The sequence below is a fragment of the Salmo salar genome, chromosome 18, assembly GCF_965601325.2.
Source record: "Salmo salar chromosome 18, fSalSal1, whole genome shotgun sequence".
Lineage (NCBI taxonomy): Eukaryota > Metazoa > Chordata > Actinopteri > Salmoniformes > Salmonidae > Salmo > Salmo salar.
In genome coordinates this window covers 129,573-155,082 of record NC_138308.1, presented here as the reverse complement: position 1 = coordinate 155,082, position 25,510 = coordinate 129,573, and the positions used below count along the sequence as shown (strand labels likewise).

Here is a 25,510-nt window from a genome sequence, read left to right as displayed (position 1 = left end):
TGTTTAATTCTACTCTAATGATATCCTATTGTACTCTAATGATATCCTATTGTATGTTTTATTCTACTCTAATGATATCCTATTGTATTGTACTCTAATGATATCCTATTGTATGTTTTATTCTACTCTAATGATACCCTATTGTATGTTGTATTCTACTCTAATGATATCCTATTGTACTCTAATGATATCCTATTGTATTGTACTCTAATGATATCCTGTTGTATTCTACTCTAATGATATCCTATTTTGTTTTATTCTACTCTAATGATATCCTACTTTGTTTTATTTTACTCTAATGATATCCTACTTTGTTTTATTCTACTCTAATGATATCCTATTGTATTCTACTCTAATGATATCCTATTTTATGTTTTATTGTACTCTAATGATATCCTACTTTGTTTTATTCTACTCTAATGATATCCTACTTTGTTTTATTCTACTCTAATGATATCCTATTGTATGTTTTATTATACTCTAATGATATCCTATTTGATGTTTTATTGTACTCTAATGATATCCTACTTTGTTTTATTCTACTCTAATGATATCCTATTTTATGTTTTATTCTACTCTAATGATATCCTATTGTACTCTAATGATATCCTATTGTATGTTTTATTCTACTCTAATGATACCCTATTGTATGTTGTATTCTACTCTAATGATATCCTATTGTACTCTAATGATATCCTATTGTATTGTACTCTAATGATATCCTGTTGTATTCTACTCTAATGATATCCTATTTTGTTTTATTCTACTCTAATGATATCCTACTTTGTTTTATTTTACTCTAATGATATCCTACTTTGTTTTATTGTACTCTAATGATATCCTATTTTATGTTTTATTCTACTCTAATGATATCCTATTGTATGTTTAATTCTACTCTAATGATATCCTATTTTATGTTTTATTCTACTCTAATGATATCCTATTGTATTGTACTCTAATGATATCCTATTGTATGTTGTATTCTACTCTAATGATATCCTATTGTACTCTAATGATATCCTACTTTGTTTTATTGTACTCTAATGATATCCTATTTTATGTTTTATTGTACTCTAATGATATCCTACTTTGTTTTATTGTACTCTAATGATATCCTACTGTCTGTTTTATTCTACTCTAATGATAGCCTATTGTATTTGTATTGTACTCTACTCTAATGATATCCTACTTTGTTTTATTCTACTCTAATTATATCCTACTTTGTTTTATTGTACTCTAATTATATCCTACTTTGTTTTATTGTACTCTAATGATATCCTACTGTCTGTTTTATTCTACTCTAATGATAGCCTATTGTATGTTTTATTCTACTCTAATGATATCCTATTTTATGTTTTATTATACTCTAATGATATCCTATTTTATGTTTTATTATACTCTAATGATATCTTATTTTATGTTTTATTCTACTCTAATGATATCCTATTGTATTGTACTCTAATGATATCCTATTGTATGTTTTATTATACTCTAATGATATCCTACTGTATGTTTTATTCTACTCTAATGATATCCTATTGTATATGTATTGTACTCTACTGTATTTGTATTGTACTCTAATGATATCCTATTGTATGTTTTATTATACTCTAATGATATCCTATTGTACTCTAATGATATCCTACTTTGTTTTATTCTACTCTAATGATATCCTATTGTATTTGTATTCTACTCTAATGATATCCTATTGTATATGTATTGTACTCTACTGTATTTGTATTGTACTCTAATGATATCCTATTTTATGTTTTATTGTACTCTAATGATATCCTATTGTATATGTATTGTACTCTACTGTATTTGTATTGTACTCTAATGATATCCTATTGTATTTGTATTCTACTCTAATGATATCCTATTGTATGTTTTATTCTACTCTAATGACATCCTATTGTATGTTTTATTCTACTCTAATGATATCCTATTGTACTCTAATGATATCCTATTGTATTTGTATTGTACTCTAATGATATCCTATTGTATTCTAATGATATCCTATTTTATGTGTGTTGTACTCTAATGATATCCTATTGTATTGTACTCTAATTATTTTCTGTTACATTCTATTATATTCTACTCATTATATTATTCTACTCTAATTCTATTATATTCTACTCTAAATAGATTGTTACATTCTATTATATTCTACTCATTATATTATTCTACTCTAATTCTATTATATTCTACTCTAAATAGTTTCTGTTACATTCTATTATATTATACTCTAATTCTATTCTGTTCTGTTTTATATTATATACTACTATATTTTTTATTATTCTATTATATTCTACTCTAATTCTATTATTTTCTACTCTAAATAGTTTCTGTTACATTCTGTTATTTTCTACTCATTCTATTCTGTCCTAATTATTTTCTATTATATTATACTCTAATTCTATTATTTTCTACTCTAAATAAATTGTTACATTCTATTATATTCTACTCATTATATTATTCTACTCTAATTCTATTATTTTCTACTCTAAATAGTTTCTGTTACATTCTATTATATTCTACTCTAATTCTATTCTGTTCTGTTTTATATTATATACTACTATATTTTTTCTTATTCTATTATATTCTACTCTAATTCTATTATTTTCTACTCTAAATAGTTTCTGTTACATTCTATTATATTCTACTCATTATATTATTCTACTCTAATTCTATTATATTCTACTCTAAATAGTTTCTGTTACATTCTATTATATTCTACTCATTATATTATTATACTCTAATTCTATTATTTTCTACTCTAAATAGTTTCTGTTACATTCTATTATATTCTACTCATTATATTATTCTACTCTAATTCTATTATATTCTACTCTAATTCTATTATTTTCTCTTCTCCTGTAATGGTTTTCTGTTCTATTGTATTATATTTCTGCTCTACTCCACCCTGATTGTATAATATTTCTGCTCTACTCCACCCTGATTGTATAATATTTCTGCTCTACTCCACCCTGATTGTATTATATTTCTGCTCTACTCCACCCTGACTGTATTATATTTCTGCTCTACTCCACCCTGACTGTATTATATTTCTGCTCTACTCCACCCTAATTGTATAATATTTCTGCTCTACTCCACCCTGATTGTATTATATTTCTGCTCTACTCCACCCTAATTGTATTATATTTCTGCTCTACTCCACCCTGATTGTATTATATTATTGCTCTACTCCACCCTGATTGTAAAATATTTCTGCTCTACTCCACCCTGATTGTATAATATTTCTGCTCTACTCCACCCTGATTGTATAATATTTCTGCTCTACTCCACCCCGATTGTATAATATTTCTGCTCTACTCCACCCTGATTGTATAATATTTCTGCTCTACTCCACCCTGATTGTATAATATTTCTGCTCTACTCCACCCTGATTGTATTATATTTCTGCTCTACTCCACCCTGATTGTATTATATTTCTGCTCTACTCCACCCTGATTGTATTATATTATTGCTCTACTCCACCCTGATTGTATAATATTTCTGCTCTACTCCACCCTGACTGTATAATATTTCTGCTCTACTCCACCCTGACTGTATAATATTTCTGCTCTACTCCACCCTGATTGTATTATATTTCTGCTCTACTCCACCCTGATTGTATAATATTTCTGCTCTACTCCACCCTGATTGTATAATATTTCTGCTCTACTCCACCCTGATTGTTTAATATTTCTGCTCTACTCCACCCTGATTGTATTATATTTCTGCTCTACTCCACCCTGATTGTATAATATTTCTGCTCTACTCCACCCTGATTGTATTATATTTCTGCTCTACTCCACCCTGATTGTATAATATTTCTGCTCTACTCCACCCTGACTGTATAATATTTCTGCTCTACTCCACCCTGATTGTATAATATTTCTGCTCTACTCCACCCTGACTGTATAATATTTCTGCTCTACTCCACCCTGATTGTATAATATTTCTGCTCTACTCCACCCTGACTGTATAATATTTCTGCTCTACTCCACCCTGATTGTGTAATATTTCTGCTCTACTCCACCCTGATTGTATAATATTTCTGCTCTACTCCACCCTGATTGTATAATATTTCTGCTCTACTCCACCCTGATTGTATAATATTTCTGCTCTACTCCACCCTGACTGTATAATATTTCTGCTCTACTCCACCCTGATTGTATAATATTTCTGCTCTACTCCACCCTGATTGTATAATATTTCTGCTCTACTCCACCCTGATTGTATAATATTTCTGCTCTACTCCACCCTGACTGTATAATATTTCTGCTCTACTCCACCCTGATTGTGTAATATTTCTGCTCTACTCCACCCTGATTGTATAATATTTCTGCTCTACTCCACCCTGATTGTATAATATTTCTGCTCTACTCCACCCTGATTGTATAATATTTCTGCTCTACTCCACCCTGACTGTATAATATTTCTGCTCTACTCCACCCTGATTGTATAATATTTCTGCTCTACTCCACCCTGATTGTATAATATTTCTGCTCTACTCCACCCTGATTGTTTAATATTTCTGCTCTACTCCACCCTGATTGTATAATATTTCTGCTCTACTCCACCCTGATTGTATAATATTTCTGCTCTACTCCACCCTGATTGTATAATATTTCTGCTCTACTCCACCCTGACTGTATAATATTTCTGCTCTACTCCACCCTGATTGTATAATATTTCTGCTCTACTCCACCCTGATTGTATAATATTTCTGCTCTACTCCACCCTGATTGTGTTATATTTCTGCTCTACTCCACCATGATTGTATAATATTTCTGCTCTACTCCACCCTGATTGTATAATATTTCTGCTCTACTCCACCCTGATTGTATAATATTTCTGCTCTACTCCACCCTGACTGTATTATATTTCTGCTCTACTCCACCCTGACTGTGTAATATTTCTGCTCTACTCCACCCTGACTGTATAATATTTCTGCTCTACTCCACCCTGATTGTATAATATTTCTGCTCTACTCCACCCTGACTGTATAATATTTCTGCTCTACTCCACCCTGACTGTATAATATTTCTGCTCTACTCCACCCTGACTGCTCCCCTTGTAGTTTTGTGGAGGACTCCCGTGTGGTGCTGGGCGACTCTAAGGAAGGAGCGTTCGCCTACGTCCACCACCTGACTCTGTACGACCTGGAGGCCCGGGGTTTCGTCCGCCCGTTCTGCATGGCGTACGTCTCCGCCGACGAGAGGAAGATCATGCAGCAGTTCCAGGAGCTGTCGCTCCGCTTCTCACGAGCCTCCGAGCTCCTGAAGACCGGAAACCGACGGGCCTTCGCCCGCGAGCTGCAGAGGAAGCTACGAGACCTGGAGTAAGAGGAGAGATACGCACACTATACACACACACACACACAGACACACACACACACACACACACACACAGACACACACACTTTGACACACACACACACACACTCACTCTGACACACACACACACACTCTGACACACACACACACTCTGAGACACACTCTGACACACACACTCTGACACACACTCACTCTGACACACACACACACTCTAACACACACACAGACACACACACACACACACACAGACACACACACTTTGACACACACACACACACACTCACTCTGACACACACACACACACTCTGACACACACACACACTCTGAGACACACTCTGACACACACACTCTGACACACACACACTCTGACACACACACACACACACACACAGTCTGACACACACTCACACTGACACACACACACACACACTCTGACACACAGACACACACACACACACACACTCTCTGACACCACACACTCTGACACACACACACACTCACACTGACACACACACACTGACACACACACACACACTCTGACACACAGTCACACACAGACACACACACACTCACTCTGACACACACACACTAACACACACACTTACACACACACACACACACTCTGACACACACACACTATACACACACACACACACACACACACTCACTCTGACACACACACACACTCTGACACACACACACACACACACTCTGAGACACACTCTGACACACACACTGACACACACACACACACACTCACTCACTCACTCACTCACTCTGACACACACACACACACACACACACACTCACACTGACACACACACACTGACACACACACACACACACTCTGACACACAGACACACACAGACACACACACACTCACTCTGACACACACACACTAACACACACTCTGACACACACACTACTACTGCTACAATCTGTTGTAACTTCCCGTCGTGCCCCTTCCTGCCAGGTACACGCGGTCCGTTCTGCAGACAGAGGAAGGGCTTCAGCGCGAGGCGGGGCCTCAGGGCTGTTACTCCGCCCACGCGGTGGACAAGGCCAATGAGCTTGCAGCGATGGAGAAGAGTATCTTCGAGCACCGAGACCTGCTGAGACAGATCACCTCGTACCTTCTCCGCCCCCGCCGAGACCCCCACGCAGCACACTGCCAACACTGCGTCACCGAGTCCCGGAAACACAGAGACTCCTCGCCTCCTGGTTCCGACCCCGGCGGCGAGGAGGAGGGAGAGAGGAGGAGGAGGAGACAGTCTTACACCCCTCAGCTGATGAAAGGGAAACCGGCGAAATGTTTCGCCAAACGTCTGAAGAACATGACGGAATTATGCGAGGAGTGGTTCTACGAAGCCGCGGTGGAACTTCTCGCTCACACGGAGAGGTGTTTCCGGGGGGATCTGTGTTACCTGTACACCCGCCGCTTGGACCGAGCTCTACGCAGGAAACAGAACGTCGTCAACTTCCTGTTCGAGGAGGAGCTCGGGGAGGAAGAAGAGGAGGTAGCGGCGCTGGGAAGAATCTTCTGTTCTCTAAACCACGCGACGGGGACGGACCGACGCTCGCGTCTTATACACACCCCTTCCGTCGCGCTTTGCCCCGAGCCAGACCTTCCAGAGGTGTACCCTCTCTGTCCTGATAACTCTGCCCCGCAGAGCGACGCCCTGGCTGGGGACGAGAGGCTGGAGTCGTCACTCTCTGATCTGACCGTGGAGACACAGGACCAAGAAAGCTCTGAGGAGAATAAGGACAGCTTTAGTAGTGACAGGAGTGGAGGAGAGGAAGAGGAGGAGGAGGAAGGACAGGAGGAAGGAGACCAGACCCCTGTTTTTCTGCTGGAGACTGAGGAGAGGGGAGAGGGTGAGAACGAAGGAGGGTTTGAGAGAGGGGCTGAGACAGGGGAGAGAGGGGCTGAGACAGGACAGAGAGGGGCTGAGACAGGACAGAGAGGGGCTGAGACAGGACAGAGAGGGGCTGAGACAGGACAGAGAGGGGCTGAGACAGAGGAGAGAGGGACTGAGACAGAGGAGAGAGGGACTGAGACAGGACAGAGAGGGGCTGAGACAGAGGAGAGAGGTACTGAGACAGAGGAGAGAGGGGCTGAGACAGAGGAGAGAGGTGCTGAGACAGGACAGAGAGGGGCTGAGACAGGACAGAGAGGTGCTGAGACAGGACAGAGAGGGGCTGAGACAGGACAGAGAGGTGCTGAGACAGGACAGAGAGGTACTGAGACAGAGGAGAGAGGGGCTGAGACAGAGGAGAGAGGGGCTGAGACAGGACAGAGAGGTACTGAGACAGAGGAGAGAGGGGCTGAGACAGGACAGAGAGGGACCGAGACAGGACAGAGAGGGACCGAGACAGGACAGAGAGGTGCCGAGACAGAGGAGAGAGGGGCCGAGACAGGACATAGAGGGACTGAGACAGGACAGAGAGGGGCCGAGACAGGACAGAGAGGTACTGAGACAGGACAGAGAGGGGCTGAGACAGGACAGAGAGGGGCTGAGACAGGACAGAGAGGTGCCGAGACAGGACAGAGAGTTCCTGACCCTGAGTTGTTGGTCCACATGGACACGGCCTGCTGCATGTCTCAGGCCGAAGGCTTCCTGTCCAACTCTTCTCCCACAGACACGCTACCTGCTTCTGGGCTGCAGCCCGGCTCTCTACCCCTACCCCTGGTGGTCAGCCAGGAGCCCCAGGCCATGCTGTCGATCCAGGGGGTCTACGGCCTGGGTTCCCCACACTACCAGAACCCCGGGGCTGGACTGGACCTGCCCGTCTCCTCCTTGGGAGATGCCACCTCCAAGGGGTCGGACCAGGACGGGTCGGACTGTACCACGTCAGCGTCTACGGGGTCGGAACGGGCCGGTTCACCTCCGGGGTACGGCGGGGTGGTGGTAACGCTGAGGCAGAAGAAGAGGGCTGGACAGGAAGCCCTCAGGTGAGTAACTCGTTCGGGTCGATTTAATTCATTCTGTAGTTAAAGAGGACTCTCGGATTTCTCCTGTCTATGTGTGTGTGTGTGTTTTCTATACCCTGCTCGTTCTCCCCACCCCGACGGCTTCAACCCTTCTGGTGTAGTGTTACCCTGGGCGTACAAACCCTGGGCTCCCCACCCCGACGGCTTCAACCCTTCTGGTGTAGTGTTACCCTGGGCGTACAAACCCTGGGCTCCCCACCCCGACGGCTTCAACCCTTCTGGTGTAGTGTTACCCTGGGCGTACAAACCCTGGGCTCCCCACCCCGGCTTCAACCCTTCTGGTGTAGTGTTACCCTGGGCGTACAAACCCCCCCGTGTGGAATTCCTGGTGTCTGGCAGCGTTTTGGAAAACTGCCGATCGGGTGGTCAAGAACGTAAAGTTCGTCTCAGCCTCGGGGGGCTGCTCTTCAGTCAGTCAGACTTTATGAACCCTAACTTTATAACACCCCGGCCTGTTCCCTAGGAAACTCTGGAGCTGGATAACACCCGGCCTGTTCCCTAGGAAACTCTGGGGCTGGATGACACCCGGCCTGTTCCCTAGGAAACTCTGGGGCTGGATAACACCCGGCCTGTTCCCTAGGAAACTCTGGAGCTGGATAACACCCGGCCTGTTCCCTAGGAAACTCTGGAGCTGGATGACACCCGGCCTGTTCCCTAGGAAACTCTGGAGCTGGATAACACCCGGCCTGTTCCCTAGGAAACTCTGGGGCTGGATGACACCCGGCCTGTTCCCTAGGAAACTCTGGAGCTGGATAACACCCGGCCTGTTCCCTAGGAAACTCTGGAGCTGGATGACACCCGGCCTGTTCCCTAGGAAACTCTGGGGCTGGATAACACCCGGCCTGTTCCCTAGGAAACTCTGGGGCTGGATAACACCCGGCCTGTTCCCTAGGAAACTCTGGGGCTGGATAACACCCGGCCTGTTCCCTAGGAAACTCTGGGGCTGGATAACACCCGGCCTGTTCCCTAGGAAACTCTGGGGCTGGATAACACCCGGCCTGTTCCCTAGGAAACTCTGGAGCTGGATAACACCCGGCCTGTTCCCTAGGAAACTCTGGAGCTGAATTACACCCGGCCTGTTCCCTAGGAAACTCTGGGGCTGAATTACACCCGGCCTGTTCCCTAGGAAACTCTGGAGCTGAATTACACCCGGGCTGTTCCCTAGGAAACTCTGGAGCTGAATAACACCCGACCTGTTCCCTAGGAAACTCTATTATATTCTACTATGTATATACTGTAATATATTCTACTATGTATATACTGTATTATATTCTACTATTTATATACTGTATTATATTCTACTATGTATATACTGTAATATATTCTACTATGTATATACTGTAATATATTCTACTATGTATATACTGTATTATATTCTACTATGTATATACTGTAATATATTCTACTATGTATATACTGTAATATATTCTACTATGTATATACTGTATTATATTCTACTATGTATATACTGTAATATATTCTACTATGTATATACTGTATTATATTCTACTATGTATATACTGTATTATATTCTACTATGTATATACTGTATTATATTCTACTATGTATATACTGTAATATATTCTACTATGTATATACTGTATTATATTCTACTATGTATATACTGTATTATATTCTACTATGTATATACTGTATTATATTCTACTATGTATATACTGTAATATATTCTACTATGTATATACTGTATTATATTCTACTATGTATATACTGTATTATATTCTACTATGTATATACTGTATTATATTCTACTATGTATATACTGTATTATATTCTACTATGTATATACTGTATTATATTCTACTATGTATATATTGTAATATATTCTACTATGTATATACTGTAATATATTCTACTATGTATATACTGTATTATATTCTACTATGTATATACTGTATTATATTCTACTATGTATATACTGTATTATATTCTACTATGTATATACTGTATTATATTCTACTATGTATATACTGTAATATATTCTACTATGTATATACTGTAATATATTCTACTATGTATATACTGTAATATATTCTACTATGTATATACTGTAATATATTCTACTATGTATATACTGTAATATATTCTACTATGTATATACTGTATTATATTCTACTATGTATATACTGTATTCTATTCTACTATGTATATACTGTATTATATTCTACTATGTATATACTGTATTATATTCTACTATGTATATACTGTATTATATTCTGATATTACTGTTGGAGCTAGAAACACAAGCATTTAGTTAGATATTACTGTTGGAGCTAGGAACACAAGCATTTAGTTAGATATTACTGCACTGTTGGAGCTGGGAACACAAGCATTTAGTTAGATACTACTGTTGGAGCTAGAAACACAAGCATTTAGTTAGATATTACTGTTGGAGCTGGGAACACAAGCATTTAGTTAGATATTACTGCACTGTTGGAGCTGGGAACACAAGCATTTAGTTAGATATTACTGTTGGAGCTAGAAACACAAGCATTTAGTTAGATATTACTGTTGGAGCTGGGAACACAAGCATTTAGTTAGATATTACTGCACTGTTGGAGCTGGGACCACAAGCATTTAGTTAGATATTACTGTTGGAGCTAGAAACACAAGCATTTAGTTAGATATTACTGTTGGAGCTGGGAACACAAGTATTTAGTTAGATATTACTGTTGGAGCTGGGAACACAAGCATTTAGTTAGATATTACTGCACTGTTGGAGCTGGGAACACAAGCATTTAGTTAGATACTACTGTTGGAGCTAGAAACACAAGCATTTAGTTAGATATTACTGTTGGAGCTGGGAACACAAGCATTTAGTTAGATATTACTGCACTGTTGGAGCTGGGAACACAAGCATTTAGTTAGATATTACTGTTGGAGCTAGAAACACAAGCATTTAGTTAGATATTACTGTTGGAGCTGGGAACACAAGCATTTAGTTAGATATTACTGCACTGTTGGAGCTGGGACCACAAGCATTTAGTTAGATATTACTGTTGGAGCTAGAAACACAAGCATTTAGTTAGATATTACTGTTGGAGCTGGGAACACAAGTATTTAGTTAGATATTACTGTTGGAGCTAGAAACACAAGCATTTCGCTACACCCACAATAACATCTGTTAAACACGTGTATGTGACCATCTCTCGCTCTCTGTCTCTACCTCCAGGTTTGTGCGTCAGTATCCGTTTGCCTTGCATGCCCTGTGGTCCCTACTGAGTGGTCGGACCCTGGTGGTCCTGGGATCCGAGGAGGGGAGGGTCAGGAGGCTGGTGTCCGCTCTAGCCCTCTACGTGCCTGGACCCGGGCGCTGTGGGGAGAGGGTCCAGCCTTGGCTCTCCTGCCCCTTCAGCCTCACTGACCTACAGAGGTGGAAACTCATAGGACTGCAGAGGTGAGGAGGAAGGGGCGGTGCCTGCGTGAGTGGGGATCACTTCCATACTTTCATTTCTATGACCGAAACACTTCCTGTTATAACTAGCCTATGTACAGTCTACTTCCTGTTATGACTAGCCTATATACAGTCTACTTCCTGTTATAACTAGCCTATACACAGTCTACTTCCTGTTATAACGAGCCTATATAAAGTCTACTTCCTGTTATAACTAGCCTGTATACTGTCTACTTCCTGTTATAACTAGCCTGTATACTGTCTACTTCCTGTTATAACTAGCCTGTATACGTCTACTTCCTGTTTATAACTAGCTTATAGACAGTAGACATGCCTCCTCCTCCTCCTCCTCCTACCCTATAGACAGTAGACATGCCTCCTCCTCCTCCCCTATAGACAGTAGACATGCCTCCTCCTCCTCCTACCCTATAGACAGTAGACATGCCTCCTCCTCCTCCTACCCTATAGACAGTAGACATGCCTCCTCCTCCTCCTCCCCTATAGACAGTAGACATGCCTCCTCCTCCTCCCCTATAGACAGTAGACATGCCTCCTCCTCCTCCTCCCCTATAGACAGTAGACATGCCTCCTCCTCCTCCTACCCTATAGACAGTAGACATGCCTCCTCCTCCTCCCCTATAGACAGTAGACATGCCTCCTCCTCCTCCCCTATAGACAGTAGACACGCCTCCTCCTCCTCCTACCCTATAGACAGTAGACATGCCTCCTCCTCCTCCTACCCTATAGACAGTAGACATGCCTCCTCCTCCTCCCCTATAGACAGTAGACACGCCTCCTCCTCCTCCTACCCTATAGACAGTAGACATGCCTCCTCCTCCTCCTACCCTATAGACAGTAGACATGCCTCCTCCTCCTCCTACCCTATAGACAGTAGACATGCCTCCTCCTCCTCCTACCCTATAGACAGTAGACATGCCTCCTCCTCCTCCTACCCTATAGACAGTAGACATGCCTCCTCCTCCTCCTACCCTATAGACAGTAGACATGCCTCCTCCTCCTCCTACCCTATAGACAGTAGACATGCCTCCTCCTCCTCCTCCCCTATAGACAGTAGACATGCCTCCTCCTCCTCCTCCCCTATAGACAGTAGACATGCCTCCTCCTCCTACCCTATAGACAGTAGACATGCCTCCTCCTCCTCCTCCCCTATAGACAGTAGACATGCCTCCTCCTCCTCCTACCCTATAGACAGTAGACATGCCTCCTCCTCCTCCTACCCTATAGACAGTAGACATGCCTCCTCCTCCTCCTACCCTATAGACAGTAGACATGCCTCCTCCTACCCTATAGACAGTAGACATGCCTCCTCCTCCTCCTACCCTATAGACAGTAGACATACCTCCTCCTCCCCTATAGACAGTAGACATGCCTCCTCCTCCTCCTCCTACCCTATAGACAGTAGACATGCCTCCTCCTCCTCCTACCCTATAGACAGTAGACATACCTCCTCCTCCTCCTCCCCTATAGACAGTAGACATGCCTCCTCCTCCTCCTCCTACCCTATAGACAGTAGACATGCCTCCTCCTCCTCCTACCCTATAGACAGTAGACATGCCTCCTCCTCCTCCTCCTCCCCTATAGACAGTAGACATCCCTCCTCCTCCTACCCTATAGACAGTAGACATGCCTCCTCCTCCTCCTACCCTATAGACAGTAGACATGCCTCCTCCTCCTCCTACCCTATAGACAGTAGACATGCCTCCTCCTCCTCCTACCCTATAGACAGTAGACATGCCTCCTCCTCCTCCTACCCTATAGACAGTAGACATGCCTCCTCCTTTTCCTCCTACCCTATAGACAGTAGACATGCCTCCTCCTTTTCCTACCCTATAGACAGTAGAGATGCCTCCTCCTCCTCCTACCCTATAGACAGTAGACATGCCTCCTCCTCCTCCTACCCTATAGACAGTAGACATACCTCCTCCTCCTCCTCCCCTATAGACAGTAGACATGCCTCCTCCTCCTCCTACCCTATAGACAGTAGACATGCCTCCTCCTCCTCCTCCTACCCTATAGACAGTAGACATGCCTCCTCCTCCTCCCCTATAGACAGTAGACATGCCTCCTCCTACTCCTCCCCTATAGACAGTAGACATGCCTCCTCCTCCTCCTACCCTATAGACAGTAGACATGCCTACTCCTACCCTATAGACAGTAGACATGCCTCCTCCTCCTACCCTATAGACAGTAGACATGCCTCCTCCTCCTCCCCTATAGACAGTAGACATGCCTCCTCCTACTCCTCCCCTATAGACAGTAGACATGCCTCCTCCTCCTCCTACCCTATAGACAGTAGACATGCCTCCTCCTACCCTATAGACAGTAGACATGCCTCCTCCTACCCTATAGACAGTAGACATGCCTCCTCCTCCTCCTCCTCCCCTATAGACAGTAGACATGCCTCCTCCTACTCCTCCCCTATAGACAGTAGACATGCCTCCTCCTCCTCCTACCCTATAGACAGTAGACATGCCTCCTCCTCCTCCTCCTACCCTATAGACAGTAGACATGCCTCCTCCTCCTCCTCCTACCCTATAGACAGTAGACATGCCTCCTCCTCCTCCTCCTACCCTATAGACAGTAGACATGCCTCCTCCTCTCCTACCCTATAGACAGTAGACATGCCTCCTCCTCCTCCTCCTCCTACCCTATAGACAGTAGACATGCCTCCTCCTCCTCCTCCTCCTACCCTATAGACAGTAGACATGCCTCCTCCTCCTCCTCCTCCCCTATAGACAGTAGACATGCCTCCTCCTCCTCCTCCTACCCTATAGACAGTAGACATGCCTCCTCCTCCTCCTACCCTATAGACAGTAGACATGCCTCCTCCTCCTCCTACCCTATAGACAGTAGACATGCCTCCTCCTCCTCCTACCCTATAGACAGTAGACACGCCTCCTCCTCCTTCTACCCTATAGACAGTAGACACGCCTCCTCCCTCTCCTACCCTATAGACAGTAGACACGCCTCCTCCTCCTCCTACCCTATAGACAGTAGACATGTCTCCTCCTCCTCCTACCCTATAGACAGTAGACACGCCTCCTTCTCCTCCCCTATAGACAGTAGACATGCCTCCTCCTCCTCCTACCCTATAGACAGTAGACACGCCTCCTCCTCCTACCCTATAGACGGTAGACATGCCTCCTCCTCCTCCTACCCTATAGACAGTAGACATGCCTCCTCCTCCTCCTACCCTATAGACAGTAGACATGCCTCCTCCTACCCTATAGACAGTAGACACGCCTCCTCCTCCTCCTACCCTATAGACAGTAGACATGCCTCCTCCTCCTCCTCTTCCTCCTACCCTATAGACAGTAGACACGCCTCCTCCTCCTCCTACCCTATAGACAGTAGACACGCCTCCTCCTCCTACCCTATAGACAGTAGACATGCCTCATCCTCCTCCTACCCTATAGACAGTAGACATGCCTCCTCCTCCTCCTACCCTATAGACAGTAGACATGCCTCATCCTCCCCTATAGACAGTAGACATGCCTCCTCCGCCTCCTCCTCCTCCTACCCTATAGACAGTAGACATGCCTCCTCCTCCTCCTCCTCCTCCCCTATAGACAGTAGACATGCCTCCTCCTCCTCCTCCTCCTCCCCTATAGACAGTAGACATGCCTCCTCCTCCTCCTCCTCCTCCTCCCCTATAGACAGTAGACATGCCTCCTCCTCCTAGCTCCTCAACCTAATGAAAGTCTCATTTTGCGGCCTTAAATGAAAATATAAATTGGGGATAGTTTTTCCACATTGATCAGTATAAAATATGTCTAGATTTTCACTGGGCGCCATACATCTCATTCAGACTGAATATCTCCTCTCTCTTTTCCTCCAGGGTGGCTTCTCCCGTGGGGACCAGCATGCTCTGCTCTCTGTCTCGCTACAGCCGTTACATCTCCGTCCTGGACGCCGACCGGAAGACCCTCCGTTGCCCCGGCTACCGCGGAACCCTCCTGTCCAACATGGCGGACCGCCGTACCCGGCTCCGGCGAGGATCCACCTACTTCTTACATCTCCAGAACGTGCTCAGTAGACTGGCCGCCCGGGCTTTCCACCTTAGCTTTACACATCACCTCCATCTTCCCATCAGCCACCGCCGGGAGCAGAGACAGGAAGTAGAGGAGAGGACGCGGGGCTTCCTGAGGGATCAGCTCGGGCTCGGCGAAGACGACTGTTCCGTCCTGATGTACCTGAGTCAGCTGATCACCCGGCACTACCTGGAGACGGACAACATACTAGACCCGACCACTGGGGGTGCTGTAACCCCAGAGACGGGCCTAGACCCGACCACTGGGGGTGCTGTAACCCCAGAGACGGGCCTAGACCCGACCACTGGGGGTGCTGTAACCCCAGAGACTGGCCTAGACCCGACCACTGGGGGTGCTGTAACCCCAGAGACGGGCCTAGACCCGACCACTGGGGGCGCTGTAACCCCAGAGACGGGCCTAGACCCGACCACTGGGGGCGCTGTAACCCCAGAGACGGGCCTAGACCCGACCACTGGGGGCGCTGTAACCCCAGAGACGGGCGTCGACCCCACCACTGGGGGTGCTGTAACCCCAGAGACGGGCCTAGACCCGACCACTGGGGGCGCTATAACCCCAGAGCAGAACCTAGACCCGACCACTGGGGGTGCTGCCAGGAAGAGAGCTCCACCCAGCTTCACTTTCTCCTATACAAGATCTGATCTGAAACACTGACCGAGGATCGAATCTCTGAGAGCCCTCGAGTCTTCTCTCCTCACCTCCTCAAAACAGCACTGGAGACAGATGGGAGATTTCGCTCTAGGTTGGAGACCGTCTCCTAGGTAATCGGGAGAGACTGAGGAGGGAGCGAGGGGGTTTTAGTGAATGTAATGCTGTCCATCCGTCCGTCCTCCTTCTAATGAATGTCCGAATCCAGGGGGGGACGGGAACCTGGACACTGATTTTTGATTGATTGATTGACAAGTCCACTATGAACCGTCCTTCTGATCTGAGCGAGAAGTGTGTGTGTGTGTGTGTAACGTTAATATGATGCATGTTCCGTGTGTGTTCGTGCCGGTCCGTGTCCCCGTGATGTTGCATGTTGTCCACAGAACCACAGTACTACTATTACTACTATAGTTTGTTGGGAACGTTGTAAAGGACCAGATTGGTGCCCGTTCAACGAATCTAATTTATTAATGAAAAGAGGGACATTCGTCAAATCAGTCATGCTTTATGTGTCGTAACAGGACCCACCGATGTGTTTTACTTAAGTCCGATTTTTGGATTATATTTCACTGTTTTTTTCCCTGCATAACATGTAGAAGTTGTCTCTTTTTTTTTCTTGAAGAGGGTGGCTGCTAAATGCTAACTCCCTGCTAAATGCTAACTCCCTGCTAAATGCTAACTCCCTGCTGAATGCTAACTCCCTGCTGAATGCTAACGCCCTGCTGAATGCTAACGCCCTGCTAAATGCTAACTCCCTGCTAAATGCTAACTCCCTGCTAAATGCTAACTCCCTGCTAAATGCTAAATGCTAAATGCTAACTCCTTGCTGAATGCTAACTCCCTGCTGAATGCTAACTCCCTGCTAAATGCTAACTCCCTGCTAGATGCTAACTCCCTGCTAAATGCTAACTCCCTGCTAAATGCTAACTCCCTGCTAAATGCTAACTCCCTGCTAGATGCTAACTCCCTGCTAAATGCTAACTCCCTGCTAAATGCTAACTCCTTGCTAAATGCTAACTCCCTGCTAAATGCTAACTCCCGTTTTCGTATAAGCTGGTTAGCCTTAGCTAGCGTACAGAAATCGTTGATTTAGGTGACGATGACATGAGTTGATAACATCCAATACAATCATTATACTCCGATTTTTTTTTTTTACCTCCAACATAGTGTGAAATAGACAATAGACTAATTTAGCTGAGGGACAACGAGGAAGCTTTGGGGATTCCCCCCCGCCCCCCGACGCGTTTCCATGGCAAGGGAGTTCCTTTGTTTGTTTTTTTTTGGTCGAGTTCGATTTAGCTCCTTTACCGTCGCTATACCAACGACGTGTATATAAACCCTAGACTGCTGCTGCTGCTGCTGTTTACTGGACATTTATAGGCTTTAAGCCACCGGTCGGCCATTTTGACAGTCCTCCATAGGATTGAATGGAAGTTTACAGCATTACAATTAACGGTTTCAAGGACAACATTACATGTATTTAAGTATTTGTTGTTGTTTGTAGTGGGGGACAGTAACATTAGTATTTTTAAAGGGGTTGGGGGGGGGGGGGGGCGCTAAAAAAATATTTTAGTTTAGCTCACATATGTAAAATTATACATTACGGTGTCTTAATGGAATAAACATGTCAGAAATTAATGTAATGACATTTAGTAAATGGATTTCTATATCGTCCAACATATTATTTACAATGGAGGAGAGCCAAAATGGCTGCACGTTGGCTTCAATACAACACCCCCCCTGTCAGCCATCCAGGGTTTATACACATCATTAAGGAGAGCCAAAATGGCTGCACGGTGGCTTCAATACAGCACCCCTCCTGTCAGCCATCCAGGGTTTATACACATCATTAAGGAGAGCCAAAATGGCTGCAATACAACACCCCCCCTGTCAGCCATCCAGGGTTTATACACATCATTAAGGAGAGCCAAAATGGCTGCAATACAGCCCCCCCCCCTGTCAGCCATCCAGGGTTTATACACATCATTAAGGAGAGCCAAAATGGCTGCACGGTGGCTTCAATACAGCACCCCCCTGTCAGCCATCCAGGGTTTATACACATCATTAAGGAGAGCCAAAATGGCTGCAATACAGCCCCCCCCCCCTGTCAGCCATCCAGGGTTTATACACATCATTAAGGAGAGCCAAAATGGCTGCACGGTGGCTTCAATACAGCACCCCTCCTGTCAGCCATCCAGGGTTTATACACATCATTAAGGAGAGCCAAAATGGCTGCAATACAACACCCCCCCTGTCAGCCATCCAGGGTTTATACACATCATTAAGGAGAGACAAAATGGCTGCAAGGTGGCTTCAATACCATCAACAAAACACCAAATGATGGAATTTCCTCGTGGAAGAATGGCGTCTCATCCCTCCGATAGACTTCCCAGACACTTGTAGAATCGATGTCAAGGTGTATTAAAGCTGTTCTGGTTGGTGGAGGACCCGACGTCCTATTAAAACACTGTTGGAGTTTCCTTTATTCTGGCAGTTACCTGGTGGTTGGTGGAGGACCTGGAGTTTCCTTTATTCTGCCAGTTACCTGGTGGAGGACCCGACGTCCTATTAAAACACTGTTGGAGTTTCCTTTATTCTGCCAGTTACCTGGTGGAGGACCCGACCTCCTATTAAAACACTATGTTGGAGTTTCCTTTATTCTGCCAGTTACCTGGTGGTTGGTGGAGGACCCGACGTCCTATTAAAACACTATGTTGGCGTTTCCTTTATTCTGGCAGTTACCTTGTGGTTGGTGGACCCGACGTCCTATTAAAACACTATGTTGGAGTTTCCTTTATTCTGGCAGTTACATGGTGGTTGGTGGAGGACCTGGAGTTTCCTTTATTCTGCCAGTTACCGGGTGGACGACCCGACGTCCTATTAAAACACTGTTGGAGTTTCCTTTATTCTCCCAGTTACTTGGTGGTTGGTGGAGGACCTGGAGTTTTCTTTATTCTGCCAGTTACCTGGTGGACGACCCGACCTATTAAAACACTGTTGGAGTTTCCTTTATTCTGCCAGTTACCTGGTGGACGACCCGACCTCCTATTAAAACACTGTTGGAGTTTCCTTTATTCTGGCAGTTACCTGGTGGACGACCCGACCTCCTATTAAAACACTGTTGGAGTTTCCTTTATTCTGCCAGTTACCTGGTGGACGACCAGACCTCCTATTAAAACACTGTTGGAGTTTCCTTTATTCTGGCAGTTACCTGGTGGTTGGTGGAGGACCTGGAGTTTCCTTTATTCTGCCAGTTACCTGGTGGACGACCCGACCTCCTATTAAAACACTGTTGGAGTTTCCTTTATTCTGCCAGTTACCTCCTATTAAAACACTTTATGTTGCTGTTTCCTTCACAAGGTTCATTTCCATCTTACTGTTTGTTGAAAGGTCAAGATGTTTGGATGTGTATTTTATTCTTCTGATTGTTACAGATTGGCTAAATGCAGACAAAATGCAACCCAAAACAGTCTTACCACAGTGTGCTTATTGTGTGTGTGTGTGTGTGTGTGTGTGTGTGCGTGTGCTTATTGTGTGTGTGTGTGTGTTGCGTCAGGTCTGCTTTCACCTAGTTATGTATAGCTGTTGTGTTTCAATGTCAAAGTATTATTCAGGTCCTGAGGGCCAAAACATTTCTGCTTTCTCTTCCTACCTGATGTCCCCAGGTCTGAATGAGTCTCTCTACCTGATGTCCCCAGGTCTGAATGAGTCTCTCTACCTGATGTCCCCAGGTCTGAATGAGTCTCTCTACCTGATGTCCCCAGGTCTGAATGAGTCTCTCTACCTGATGTCCCCAGGTCTGAATGAGTCTCTCTACCTGATGTCCCAAGGTCTGAATGAGTCTCTCTACCTGATGTCCCCAGGTCTGAATGAGTCTCTCTACCTGATGTCCCCAGGTCTGAATGAGTCTCTCTACCTGATGTCCCCAGGTCTGAATGAGTCTCTCTACCTGATGTCCCCAGGTCTGAATGAGTCTCAGGTCTGAATGAGTCTCTCTACCTGATGTCCCCAGGTCTGAATGAGTCTCTCTACCTGATGTCCCCAGGTCTGAATGAGTCTCTCTACCTGATGTCCCCAGGTCTGAATGAGTCTCTCTACCTGATGTCCCCAGGTCTGAATTAGTCTCTCTACCTGATGTCCCCAGGTCTGAATGAGTCTCAGGTCTGAATGAGTCTCTCTACCTGATGTCCCCAGGTCTGAATGAGTCTCTCTACCTGATGTCCCCAGGTCTGAATGAGTCTCAGGTCTGAATGAGTCTCTCTACCTGATGTCCCCAGGTCTGAATGAGTCTCTCTACCTGATGTCCCCAGGTCTGAATGAGTCTCTCTACCTGATGTCCCCAGGTCTGAATGAGTCTCTCTACCTGATGTCCCCAGGTCTGAACGAGTCTCTCTACCTGATGTCCCCAGGTCTGAACGAGTCTCTCTACCTGATGTCCCCAGGTCTGAACGAGTCTCTCTACCTGATGTCCCCAGGTCTGAACGAGTCTCTCTACCTGATGTCCCCAGGTCTGAATGAGTCTACCTGATGTCCCCAGGTCTGAATGAGTCTCTCTACCTGATGTCCCCAGGTCTGAATGAGTCTCTCTACCTGATGTCCCCAGGTCTGAATGAGTCTCTCTACCTGATGTCCCCAGGTCTGAATGAGTCTCTCTACCTGATGTCCCCAGGTCTGAATGAGTCTCTCTACCTGATGTCCCCAGGTCTGAATGAGTCTCAACCTGTTGTCCCCAGATCTGAACGAGTCTCGGGTCTGAACGAGTCTCGGATTAGAGGTAGAGGATGAGAACCAGTAGTGTTTCGTCCCTCCAGGACCAGAAAGAAATAGCCCTTGGCTAGATTCAATCTGATCCGCAGAAGATCCGGGTTATAGTTCACCTTTAAAAAAAAACCAAAAAGGTAATTTAGGATTGAGCCTACTGTTAACGTGGAAACTTTACCTTTTAATAAGGTGCACAGCCGAAAAGAGGAGATCGGATTTGAATCTAGGATCAGCTTCCTCCCTCCCTCCAGTCCTAACGAGGGGTGAGAGATAGATATATATATGGGTCCCGTGTGGCTCCGCTGGTAGAGCATGGGTGTTTGCAACGCCAGGGTTGTGGGTTCGATTCCCACGGGGGACCAATACGTGGGGGGGGGGGGGAATGTCTGAAATGTATGCATTCACTACTGTAAGTCGCTCTGGATAAGAGCGTCTGCTAAAATAACTAAAATGTAAATGTTAATAACTGATCTAGAATCAGTTTCCTCCCTCCAGTCCTAACAGGTCACCATTAGAGAGGTGATATATATAACTGATCTAGGATCAGTCCTAACAGGTCACCATTAGAGAGGTGATATATATATATATATATATATGACTGATCTAGGATCAGTCCTAACGGGTCACCATTAGAGAGGTGATATATATAACTGATCTAGGACCAGTGTTGAACAGGTCACCATTAGAGAGGTGATATATATATATATATATATAACTGATCTAGGACCAGTGTTAAACAGAGCTGAATGTCTGTCTGGTTCATACCATTTATGATGCTGATGTATTGTTATTATAATGACATTAAATTATTGAATGTTTCTGTCGATTTGTAAAGTGGTTGGGTGTTGTTACTGAGATGGTTCCAACCTGGACGATGATGATCAGTATTAAAGATAAAACGCAGCCGGTTCCTCTCAACGGTCGGATAAAACGCAGCCGGTTCCTCTAAACGGTCGGATAAAACGCAGCCGGTTCCTCTAACCGGTCGGATAAAACGCAGCCGGTTCCTCTAAACGGTCGGATAAAACGCAGCCGGTTCCTCTAAACGGTCGGATAAAACGCAGCCGGTTCCTCTAAACGGTCGGATAAAACGCAGCCGGTTCCTCTAAACGGTCGGATAAAAGGCAGCCGGTTCCTCTAAACGGTCGGATAAAACGCAGCCGGTTCCTCTCCGGTCGGATAAAACGCAGCCGGTTCCTCTAAACGGTCGGATAAAACGCAGCCGGTTCCTCTCCGGTCGGATAAAACGCAGCCGGTTCCTCTAAACGGTCGGATAAAACGCAGCCGGTTCCTCTAAACGGTCGGATAAAACGCAGCCGGTTCCTCTAAACGGTCGGATAAAACGCAGCCGGTTCCTCTAAACGGTCGGATAAAACGCAGCCGGTTCCTCTCCGGTCGGATAAAACGCAGCCGGTTCCTCTCCGGTCGGATAAAACGCAGCCGGTTCCTCTAAACGGTCGGATAAAACGCAGCCGGTTCCTCTAAACGGTCGGATAAAACGCAGCCGGTTCCTCTAAACGGTCGGATAAAACGCAGCCGGTTCCTCTAAACGGTCGGATAAAACGCAGCCGGTTCCTCTAAACGGTCGGATAAAACGCAGCCGGTTCCTCTCCGGTCGGATAAAACGCAGCCGGTTCCTCTAAACGGTCGGATAAAACGCAGCCGGTTCCTCTAAACGGTCGGATAAAATGCAGCCGGTTCCTCTCCGGTCGGATAAAACGCAGCCGGTTCCTCTCCGGTCGGATAAAACGCAGCCGGTTCCTCTAAACGGTCGGATAAAACGCAGCCGGTTCCTCTAAACGGTCGGATAAAACGCAGCCGGTTCCTCTAAACGGTCGGATAAAACGCAGCCGGTTCCTCTAAACGGTCGGATAAAACGCAGCCGGTTCCTCTCCGGTCGGATAAAACGCAGCCGGTTCCTCTAAACGGTCGGATAAAATGCAGCCGGTTCCTCTCCGGTCGGATAAAACGCAGCCGGTTCCTCTCCGGTCGGATAAAACGCAGCCGGTTCCTCTCCGGTCGGATAAAACGCAGCCGGTTCCTCTCCGGTCGGATAAAACGCAGCCGGTTCCTCTAAACGGTCGAATAAAACGCAGCCGGTCTCTCTAAACGGTCGGATAAAACACAGCCGGTCCCTCTAAACGGTCGGATAAAACACAGCCGGTTCCTCTCCGGTCGGATAAAACGCAGCCGGTTCCTCTAAACGGTCGGATAAAACGCAGCCGGTTCCTCTAAACGGTCGGATAAAACGCAGCCGGTTCCTCTAAACGGTCGGATAAAACGCAGCCGGTTCCTCTAAACGGTCGGATAAAACGCAGCCGGTTCCTCTAAACGGCTGTGTAACTGACTAGGTATCTTTCTCTTTCAAATGTGTATATCTGGAACCAAATCCTAATGGCCGACGGGCTCTATATTTACCCACAATGCATCCTCTAAATCACACCCATTGATTCACACATGCCGTCTACAGTGTCGTTCATCTTCTGAAGAACAAGAGAGACAGTAGAGACTGAGGTGTGTTCCACATATTAGAGTTTTATTTGTCTTGGGTTTCGTTACATCAAACCGTTAAGGCAGAGGACAAACCGGTCAGTCAAACCGTTAAGGCAGAGGACAAACCGGTCAGTCAAACCGTTAAGGCAGAGAGGACAAACCGGTCAGTCAAACCGTTAAGGCAGAGGACAAACCGGTCAGTCAAACCGTTAAGGCAGAGGACAAACCGGTCAGTCAAACCGTTAAGGCAGAGGACAAACCGGTCAGTCAAACCGTTAAGGCAGAGGACAAACCGGTCAGTCAAACCGTTAAGGCAGAGGACAAACCGGTCAGTCAAACCGTTAAGACAGAGAAGGGAAACAGTCAGTCAAACCGTTAAGGCAGAGGACAAACCGGTCAGTCAAACCGTTAAGACAGAGAAGGGAAACAGTCAGTCAAACCGTTAAGGCAGAGGACAAACCGGTCAGTCAAACCGTTAAGACAGAGGACAAACCGGTCAGTCAAACCGTTAAGGCAGAGAAGGGAAACAGTCAGTCAAACCGTTAAGGCAGAGGACAAACCGGTCAGTCAAACCGTTAAGGCAGAGAAGGGAAACAGTCAGTCAAACCGTTAAGGCAGAGAGGACAAACCGGTCAGTCAAACCGTTAAGGCAGAGGACAAACCGGTCAGTCAAACCGTTAAGGCAGAGGACAAACCGGTCAGTCAAACCGTTAAGGCAGAGGACAAACCGGTCAGTCAAACCGTTAAGGCAGAGGACAAACCGGTCAGTCAAACCGTTAAGGCAGAGGACAAACCGGTCAGTCAAACCGTTAAGGCAGAGGACAAACCGGTCAGTCAAACCGTTAAGACAGAGAAGGGAAACAGTCAGTCAAACCGTTAAGGCAGAGGACAAACCGGTCAGTCAAACCGTTAAGACAGAGAAGGGAAACAGTCAGTCAACCGTTAAGGCAGAGACAAACCGGTCAGTCAAACCGTTAAGGCAGAGAAGGGAAACAGTCAGTTTTGCAGGTCAGCGGTCAAGTTTTCAAGATAAAGGATGATGATGTGGTAGATTGACATCTCTTCTTGAATTTCCTTCATCTTGACAAGCCGACCTGCGACACATTCTGGGATTGTAACAACAGTGGACTCACGGAAAAAAAAATCAGAATAGTTTGAGTTGGGTTTTTTTTTTTGTTCTTCCCTACAAAACGTTGAGAAAAGGAGATGGGAAGTTTATTCAACAGGGTGCAACAGCAGAGGGGGAAAAAGGCAATCCAGCAGTGAGAACCATCGGACCCCGGTCTTCTAAAGTTCCTCCAGACCAGGCATGGGGAACCTCCCCGCGAAAGCTTCCACCTCGCCCCTCAGCTCTGCTACCCGTTCCTGGTGCTTCGCCTCCCCTGCAAGGGCCTCCTTAAACTCCTTCAGGGTGACCTTGGGCTGCAGAGATGCCTGGACGTCCAGGGTTATCTGGATACCTGTAGGGAGAACGAGGGGTTGAGAGGTCAGGGGTTAGAGGTGGCCTTGGGCTGCAGAGAGGCCTGGACGTCCAGGGGTAATCTGGATAACCTGTAGGGAGAACGAGGGGTTGAGAGGTCAGGGGTTAGAGGTGGCCTTGGGCTGCAGAGAGGCCTGGACGTCCAGGGTAATCTGGATACCTGTAGGGAGAACGAGGGGTTGAGAGGTCAGGGGTTAGAGGTGGCCTTGGGCTGCAGAGAGGCCTGGACGTCCAGGGTTATCTGGATAACCTGTAGGGAGAACGAGGGGTTGAGAGGTCAGGGGTTAGAGGTGGCCTTGGGCTGCAGAGAG

At 45.7% G+C, this 25,510-nt stretch overlaps 2 protein-coding genes and 1 long non-coding RNA gene across 10 annotated transcripts in view; 2 read left to right on the top strand and 1 right to left on the bottom strand.

Annotated features, from left to right (window-relative positions):
* The window catches only part of smcr8a (Smith-Magenis syndrome chromosome region, candidate 8a), a 72,286-nt gene extending 52,452 nt beyond the window's left edge, over positions 1–19,834 (top strand). For both annotated transcript variants that reach the window (XM_082964631.1, XM_082964632.1), the window contains 4 exons: positions 5,087–5,347; positions 6,317–8,296; positions 11,526–11,750; positions 15,607–19,834. In XM_082964631.1, the coding sequence (XP_082820757.1) occupies positions 5,087–5,347; positions 6,317–8,296; positions 11,526–11,750; positions 15,607–16,471 (3,331 nt within the window). In that variant the 3' untranslated portion in view covers positions 16,472–19,834. The remainder of the gene's footprint in view (positions 1–5,086; positions 5,348–6,316; positions 8,297–11,525; positions 11,751–15,606) is intronic.
* Positions 19,835–20,107: 273 nt separating this feature from the next.
* Positions 20,108–21,514, top strand: LOC145861714 (uncharacterized). Its single transcript, XR_014381318.1, has 2 exons — positions 20,108–20,692; positions 20,743–21,514. It is a non-coding gene; the product is annotated as an uncharacterized LOC145861714 (long non-coding RNA).
* Positions 21,515–23,741: 2,227 nt separating this feature from the next.
* The window catches only part of shmt1 (serine hydroxymethyltransferase 1 (soluble)), a 45,730-nt gene continuing 43,961 nt past the window's right edge, over positions 23,742–25,510 (bottom strand). For all 7 annotated transcript variants that reach the window (XM_082964622.1, XM_082964625.1, XM_082964623.1 and 4 more), the window contains one exon: positions 23,742–25,179. In XM_082964622.1, the coding sequence (XP_082820748.1) occupies positions 25,007–25,179 (173 nt within the window). In that variant the 3' untranslated portion in view covers positions 23,742–25,006. The remainder of the gene's footprint in view (positions 25,180–25,510) is intronic.